The sequence below is a fragment of the Orycteropus afer genome, unplaced genomic scaffold (genome assembly GCF_000298275.1).
Source record: "Orycteropus afer afer isolate SDZICR_OR568_19922 unplaced genomic scaffold, OryAfe1.0 scaffold00029, whole genome shotgun sequence".
NCBI lineage: Eukaryota > Metazoa > Chordata > Mammalia > Tubulidentata > Orycteropodidae > Orycteropus > Orycteropus afer.
Window position 1 is genome coordinate 2,290,720 of NW_006921616.1, and position 9,129 is coordinate 2,299,848.

Here is a 9,129-nt window from a genome sequence, read left to right on the forward strand (position 1 = left end):
TTTCACAGACTTCCTTTGTACAGGTCGCTGCAGTGTACAGACTCCTCCATAGTTTTCTCTCGGGCAGTCCACACAGGGTCCTCGAGTCCAGTGTCTGCTTTCAGAAAGAAGCACTTTCCAAACACAATTCCCACCACAGCACCCACAAAGTGCAGGCTTATGAGGAACCCAATGACAGCTCTTCTTTAAAAGGGGAAAGAAAGAAAAAATAAATTCCTCCTTATTTGATTATATGCACATTAAACTAGTATTAGTCTAGGGAAAAATGATAGGTAGAAATACTGTTTCTCAATCATGAAAGTCTTACTCAAAGAATCCCACTTGGAACTGATGGCCTTATTTGAAATTGCCCTCCTTACTGTGTGGCACATCTAAACCGGTTACAGAAAGGACACATTACTTGGTTAGTTACTGAGGGACATATTTGCATCAGACTTCAAATACTGGTTTTGAGACATGTAACGTGATGTTGTTTAAGATATAAAGGAAATTTCAGTCTTTGACTGAACGTGTTTAGTAAAAGAGGTTGGGGGGTATATTTTCTAAAGTCTTTGGAGCATACAGAACATGTGACCTTGAAAAATAAATGTTGCATCAAAGAGAACCTCCATTCTCTCTGAAGTCTTCTTTCTAAAATATCAAGTCCAAATGTTTTATTCTGCTGTTGTGTCCACTCTAATGGCTCAGGAGAACCTGTGTCCTTGTAGCTGTGCTCCTCCCTCTCTGAGACGTGACCTGCGATGGGGCTCAATTGCTTCACTATTATTTCTCCATTTCCACACTTCATTTCCTTCATGTAGCTCAGACTGGAGAAAAATCAGCATGTTCTGAATTTATTACTATGAGGCAGTAAGATGGACCTGAATTTAGTGGAGACTGGAGCTCCAAAATAAATACACCATGTGTCAAAGAAAAAAAAAAATTCTCCTGTACAAATCAGAAGAGATAATTAAAAACTAATGAATAGACAGCAACTTTTTTCATACCTACACAAGCAACTCAAAACTATTGCAAACATTCAGAATTATTTGCCTTTTCCTTACTTGGAACATTTCATACTATACTTGGTAAATAATAGTTTATGTTGCCTTAAACCATGAAACCGAATTGTATTGGCTTTATATTGCGGTGGGCTCACTTGGGGAAGATTGCCAAAGAACTGATATATTCTTAAATACAATGAACCTAGTAACCAACACCAATGAAGTGCTGCTGGGTTCTACAAGCTTGCAAGTTAAAGCATCACTGTAAGTTAGCTTTCTGCCATGTTTTGATTTGGAAGAAGTCCCAGGAATTCAGTGGCAGGTCACGTTCTCTCCTCTCACTGCAGTACCATGAAGGTAAGTGCAGGCCTCGGCTCACTGACCATACAGGCACTACTCACTCACAGAGCTTAGGTGCCTTGGCAGGTACAGGGGAGTTGCTATCTATTCACAAACCACTGAGCATTTATTTTTATCAAAAAGCCTTCAGATGCTCAGAGTCTGGGTCAGTGCAGTCCCTTGGACAAGTCTAATGAAGACATGCTTCACCAAGGCAGAACCCTAAACATTAAAAATGGAGACCTATATACAGCCACTGTTTCCCTCCAGCAACTGGAGCTCTCCTTTTCTGGGTGTAGTGTTTTTTTGCTTTTACTTGTACTTTGCCATCAGTACATCAAAGGCAGGTTCCAAGGCTATGAGTACAAACTCTCCTGGCCAGTTCCATACATGTCGGCCAGCCGTTTGAAGCGAGGCCCCCAGTCACTGAGGTAATCGTAATTCTGATCAGAGTTTGAGCTGATGGAATCCAAAGAGCTGAGGGACTCGGCCACCGAGCCATTTCCTTCAAAGGCATATGTCTGCAAAGAGTCATACGGGGGCGCTCCGGGATCCACGTCGGCTTCTTTCAGTCTCTCCCAAATAAACTCCCGGAAGATGACGTTATCCGGGATGCTCTTCAACGTGGGTCGGCTCAGGAACTGAATTTCCGGAGTCACGTCTCTGCGGGTCTTGGTGTCCCGGATGACGTTGAGGTTTCTCAGGGCGGCCATGTCAAACGCTTCCGTGTCTTCCTCCCCGCCGCCCTCGTCGTCGTATCGGACGATGTTTTCTCTGATGTCCCTCTCCTCGTCGAAAATGAGGGGCTCTTTTTTCCGTCTTCTCATAGTGACAATGAGGAGAATCAACACTGAAATGAAGAGACAGGAAGGAGAAAGTGTCAGTCAACCATCCACTGACGCTCCTCACCTGCAATGAAGCCTCGACTGTTGACTCGGAGCTTCTTGCCTCTGAAGGGAAACCAGTTGGTCACCAGCTTTTGTTCTGGAATTCACACCAGTCGGTGATTAAAAATGGCTCAACTCACTTTAAAATAGACACTTTTCTACATCAAGAAACCCCTTTCCACACCTGTTCAGACTTAATGTCTCCCTTAGCGCTAACACCCCAAAATATCTGAGAGCAAAAAAGCAGGCCTGGTTCATGATAAATATAATACTTTCAGAGTCAGGACACGCAAAAGGCAGTTTTCTGAAGTCCTTAATTGCAGGAAAGACAAAGTGGCATTCATGAATGTTTTGCCTGACTTAACAACTGCACTTTCAGAAGGAAATGGATTACAACGTTTTATTGGGTTCTTTGAAGAACTACCCAGTTTTCTTGTCTGTGAAACTCAGCTGTTATACAAAACCCAGCACATTGGGCTGGATATACAAAGATTAAAAGCCTCTCCGTAATGAATTGAGTCCCACTTTCATGGATGAAATACTGAAAGTGGTCTTTATGAATTGTACTCGTGTGGAAGCACAGGTTGTGAGAGTTTGTCAGCACTAGGCAAAGATGGATTTAAGACACTCATCATCCCATTAACGTTAGCAACGTTTCTTCCCTTATCTAAAGTAATAATTAAATTGGGAGGCACGAGGCTGCGTGGTGAAGCAAAGGAGAACAACTAAACTGGATATTCTTAGAGCTTAAGTAAGCTGAGTATGCTCTGTGTTTTTAATAAACTCACAACCATCAAGTTGATTCCAACTCATAGCAACCCTCACTGGCTTTCCAATGTGGTAAATCTTTACAGAAACAGACCACCTCATCTTTCCTCCACAGAGTGACTAGTGGGTTGGAACCACCGACTTTTTCTTAGCAGCCAAATGCCTTAAGCACTACACCACCAGAGCTCCTTTGTGTATTTTTATAATAATAAATACCAACAAGGATGCCGTACTAGTTATGAGTGACTAAATGCTACCTCACTTGGGAACACATTTGACATCATCATGGTTCCTTTAACATGTGGTGGAAGTAGGGTTCTTAAATTTTGGAATCAAAAAAAGAAAAAGAAAACTCACTGTCAACAAGTCAATCCTGACTCACAGCCACCCCTCCTTCAGCTTCCAAGGTGGTATCACTACGGAAGTAGATTGCCCCATCCTCCTCCCCAGGAGTGGCTGGTGGGTTTGAACCGCCAGCCTTCTGGTTAGCAGTCAAATGCCTTAGGCACTATGCCACCAGAGTGCCCACAAAAAATATATAATGAAATAAATTGTATTTCATTTTCCGGCTATTAATACAATATATTTAGAGAATTTTTTTTTATCCCTTTGACTTTTTTTTTTTTCCCCTGAGAGGTCTAAAAGGCCCAAAGATAACCTGAATTTATGATTGTTTGGAAAACGTTGTTGTTGTTGTTGTTATGTGCAATTTTACATACAAGTATACTACGTTTTCAAGCTCGTCTGAAAAATATGCTGAGAGTAATGTTTTTCACCATATTTTTCAGACGGGCTTGAAAAAGTAGTATACTTATATTTAAAATGTTTTTATTTGGCATTTAGAATACATTTGAAAAGTAAAAATATAAACCTATGAAGGACATTAATAAACATTGCAAAATTGTAAAACCAAAATGCTAAGTACTAATTTAATTTTAAATAGAACCAATTTGTCTTCAGGGAAATTCTGTGGTCGGAGGCAATCTCTGTCTGCATTTCCATCAAGAGAAATGCGACAGATGAAGAACTTTTTATTGGATGCTTTTGGAGACAGTTTTGAAACAAATTGTTTACTGTGTGGCACTCTTCTTTCCTGACATATTTGACCCTGGCATTACCCCCCTCATAAGCTATACCGACAGCCTACAGTTCAGAAATGAACTGTTCAGGCCACCTGCTTATGTTGTCATGGCCACTGTGTGCCTAGTCCCTCTTTTGCTGTTATTTACTACATTTAGGATCTTACCCAAAGGGGAAATATGTACTTCACAGGCTACTGCTTGCACAGCTCCTCACAAAGTTAAACACAGAGCCACCAGAAAACCCAGCGATCCCACTCCTCAGTGTGTACCCTAGAGACTTGAAAGCATCAATTCACACAGACACACGCACACCAATGTCTGTTGTAGTACTATTCACAATATTCAAAAGGTGGAAAAGACCTAAACGCCTAACAATGGATTAATGGATTAAAAAAGTGTGTGCATACACATGATGGATGAGTACTCAGCCGCAAAGAGACATCCTGATATAAGCCATGGCAAGGATGAACCTTGACAATGTGATGCTCATCGAAATAAGTCAATCACAAAAGGACAAATATTGTATGATCTCACTTGTATGAAATAGCGACTATAGGTAAGTGCACAGAGACCAAAGACTACTAGTGGTTCTCAGGGGTGGGGGGAGGGGAAGGAAAACCAGCGTTTAGCAAGCAGCAGGCTTCTGCGTATATGACAACAATTATGGGTGACAGTTGCACAACATGATTAATATAATTGCTATCACTAAATTGTACACCTAAAAATGTTAAATTGGCAAATGTGGTGTTATGTATATATTTTCACAATAAAACTATATAAAACATAAAGAAGTTATTGCTTGCATATCACTCATTTCTCATTTGGTTCCTTACCTTCCTTCCTTCCTAAGTGGATCCAAAACTCTTCTTTTGCTATATTATTTGTCTACACATTATTAGTACATCTAATATTCCAGGGTCTTTTGGTTTTTAAGGTCCATGCCATAGCCTTACAAAAGAAGGGGCCTTGCCTTTGCTGTCAAGAGGGCCTTAAATAAAAATTCAGTTTTCCTCCATACTGGCTGTGTAATTTGGTGCAAGTAACTTATACTATTGAGCCTAACTCTATAGGATAACATTATCTAATTCCCCTGTGTCACAGGGAGGATTAAATAGATAAAGAGATTTGAGAATAATGCAAGTCGAGTTAGCAGAATGCCAGGCACTGGAAGGTGTCCTGTGAAGTAGTTGTCATCGTTATCCTCTGGACTGCCGAGAGTAGTAATGCAAAATTCCCCCAACATAGCAACTGAAAACTTTGAACTTCTCCTTAAACCAAGGAAACACAAATATAAAGGTTCTGTAACAAGCAACAAAGAGGGTACACCACATATGAGCATGTGTAGTAAACACTGAATGGGAGAGAGGAAAGGAGATGAGGTGATAAGGAGAGGTCTTCACACAGGATGTGTCAGGGTATCCTCTCAATTGGTCTCTGGGGTAGGTAGCATCTTACTTGATGATTGTCTCAGCCATGTGAAACAACCCATCTCTGGTCAACGTAATTAAATCCAAGAACTAGGGGTGGGGAATACTCCACCGAGGTCTACTGTGCACTTTTTATACCAGGAGAAGCTTGGTATTTTCATAGTAAGGAGCTGAGAAACACAGCCTGTGGGTAATAAGAACATGCACTCAAGTGACATTTGCTTTCTCCAAGAAAGCTGTTCTTGTTAGTTGCTGTCTAGTTGATTCCAACTCATGGAAACCCATGTGTGTCAGAATATAGCTGGGCTCGCTAGGGTTCTCAAGGCAGCGACCTTTCAGAAGCAAATCACCAGGCCTACCTTCCACAGAGCCTCTGAGTGGGTTTGAACTGCCCAACTTTTTGGCTAGTAGTTGAGCACTTAACTGTTTCTGCAACTAAGGGCTCCTCAAAAGAAAGACACTCCTATAAGTATTTCAGTATTTATATGAACAAATACTGTTTCTTGATTTATATATAACTTCAGTTTCTGAAACTTTTCACTTATTTCCTCCCAAATAAAAGTAACTGCAACAGAACAAAAATGGAATCCGGAAAGGTTTCTTATTGATAAATCAAATTGAGTACACCAGAGAATGGAGATGTGAGTATCAGACAGAACAGAAATGAAGTGGACTGATGGTGCAGGTGATAAAAAGACACCTCTGTTACACACATTGGACAGCAAAACTGAGGAGGAGGAATGTCCAACTGAGTACAAAAGAATGTAAGAAACGGATGAGCACAGGAATAAGCGAGAGTAAGAAGAAGGTACGATATGTCAACCATTGTTCCGTTATACAATTGCAAGGAGTTTTTCATGTGTGTGTGTGTATGTGTGCATGGCATGTTTCCTATATTGAAAATGTATTTTCAAACCACAACTAACTTGCCTGTTGATGTTTAAGTACAGTCCTCAGAAAAAGGGAGGCAGGACTTTAGCTATGGGTACGTGAGCCCCCAGGTACAACACACGTCAAAAATATTAATATTTCAGGGAATTTGCATCATTTCTCAATCCTGCTCGATGCAAGGAAAAATGTGAAATGTTTTAGAGGGTTACCCAATTTAACATTTCAATGACTTGGGAGAATATTAATTTCCAACTACTTGACCATATATAAAAAGTAAATTTTAACCTTTACATAGAACAAGTATTAAGTGTTCTTCAGGGAATATGGACATCATTCTTCTATTAAAAAGAGTATTTTCTGCCTAAGTAAGCACGATATTATATATATTTAAGAGGTTTTATCATATGTCTTTTCTGTCATGGGGACTATACTTCCGAGTAGAGACCAAAGAAAAGATTTAGGTCTAGTTGAAGTCTAGACACGTGACACTTGTATTATGCTGGTTGGTGGTGAATTTAGCTATCTATTGAACAAATATATGTTGACTGTTTATTATCTGCACAAAACTGATCGTATAACGTTGCACAGAGACACAGACATACCGCATTTTCTCATGGAGCTTACAATTAAATGTTATAAGCAGACATTAACCAAGTAAATAACCAACACTCATCTGTCAGTTTGTCACTCTGTGGTGGCTTGTACGTTGCTGTGAGGCTGGAGGCTATGCTGCCACTATTTCAAATACCACTCATGGTGGACAGGTTTCAGCGGAGCTTCTAGACTAAAACAGACTTGAATGAAGGAAGGGGCCATTCACTTCTCAAAGAATTGGCCAGTGAAAATCTTATAAATAGCAGTGAAACAGTGACTGATATATTACTGGAAAACTTTATGAATAGCCCTGAAACATTGTCTGATACATTGTCAGAAGATACGCCCCTCAGGTCGGAAGACACTCAAAATACAATTGAGGAAGAGCTGCCTCCTTAGAGTAGAGCTGAACTTAGTGATGTGGATGGAGTAAAGCTTTCTGAACCTCCATTTGCTAATGTGGCATGATGCAAAATGAGAAGAAACAGTTGCAAACATACATTAATGTTCAGAACATGGAATATACAAAGTATGAATCTAGGAAAATTGGAAGTTATAAAAAAGGAAATGGAATACATAAAGATCGATATCCTAGGCATTAGTGAGCTGAAATGGACAGGTTTGGGCCATTTTGAATCAGACAACCATATGATCTACTATGCCAGGAATGATAGTTTGAAGAGGAATGATGTGGCATTCATCATCACAAAGGATGTTTTAAGATCTATCCTGAAGTACAATGCTGTCAGTGATAGGATAATATGAATAAGCCACCAAGGAAGACTAGTTAATGCTACTGTTATTCACATGTACGCACCAACCACCAAAGCCAAAGATAAGGAAATTGAAGATTTTTACCAACTTCTGCAATCTGAAATTGACCAAACATGCAATCAAGATGTACTCATTATTACCAGTGATTGTTGTTTGTTTGTTGTTGTTATGTGCTGTTGAGTTGGACCTGACTCAGCGACCCCTCCTTGGGTTTCCGAGGCAGTATCACTATGGAAGTAGATTGCCCAACCTTCCTTCCGAGGAGTGGCTGGTGGATTTGAACCACCAGCCTTCTGGTTAGCAGTCAAATGCCTTAGGCACTATGCTACCAGAGCTCCTTAGAATGCAAAAATTGGAAACAAAGAAGAATCATCGGTAGTAGGAAAATAGAACCTTGGTAACAGAAATGACAGCAGAAATCACATGATAGAATTTGGCAAGACCAATGACTCATTCATTGCAAATACCTTTTTTCAGCAACATAAATGGCAGCTATACATGTGCACCTTGCCAGGTGGAGTACACAGGCAGCAGACTGACTACATCTGTGGCAAGAAGTGATGGAGAAGCTCAATATCTTCAGATAAAACAAGACCATGAGCTGATGGTGGAACAGACCATCAAAATATGAGCATCAGGTTCTCATATATTTAAGTACAAGTTGAAGTGGAAAACAAAGTAAGTCCACAAGAGCCAAAATATGACCTTGATTATATGCCTCCTGAATTTAGAGAATATCTAAAGAACAGATTTGATACACTGAACATCAATGACCAAAAAAAAGACAAATCATTGGATGACATTAAGAACATCATACCTGAAGAAAGCAAAATATCATTAAAAAACAGGAAAAGAGGATAAGACCAAAATGGATTTCAGAAGAGACTCTGAAATTTGCTCTTGAACAAAAAGTAGCTAAAGCAAATGGAAGAAATGGCAAGATAAAAGAGCTGAACAGAAGATTTCAAAGAGTAGATTGAGAAGACAAAGTCAATTATTGTCATGAAATATGCAAGGACCTGGATTTAGAAAACTAAAAGGGAAGAACACATTCAGCATTTCTCAAGCTGAAAGAACTGAAGAATTAATTCAAGTCTTGACTTGAAATATTGAAAGATTCTATGGGCAAAATAATGAATGATGCAAGAAGCATTAAAAGAAGATGGGAGGAATACACAGTCACTGTACCAAAATAAATTGATTGATGTTCCTCTATTTCAGAAAGTTGCATATGATCCAGAACCAATGGTACTGCAGTAAATCAAAGCTCCACTGAAAAAACTTGCAAAAAAAAAAAAAAAAAAAAAAACAAAGAACTAAGATTTTATGGAGTACACACTATGTTTCTCCAAAAAACAGATGCTGCGCTGGAGGCATTTACTCA

The 9,129-nt window shown here is 39.7% G+C and overlaps 1 protein-coding gene across 1 annotated transcript in view; it reads right to left on the reverse strand.

Moving 5' to 3' along the window:
- Positions 1-1,678: 1,678 nt before the first annotated feature.
- The window catches only part of CDH7 (cadherin 7), a 156,289-nt gene continuing 148,838 nt past the window's right edge, over positions 1,679-9,129 (reverse strand). The window contains exon 11 of the mRNA XM_007935485.2: positions 1,679-2,172. Coding sequence (XP_007933676.1) covers positions 1,679-2,172 — 494 coding nt within the window. The remainder of the gene's footprint in view (positions 2,173-9,129) is intronic.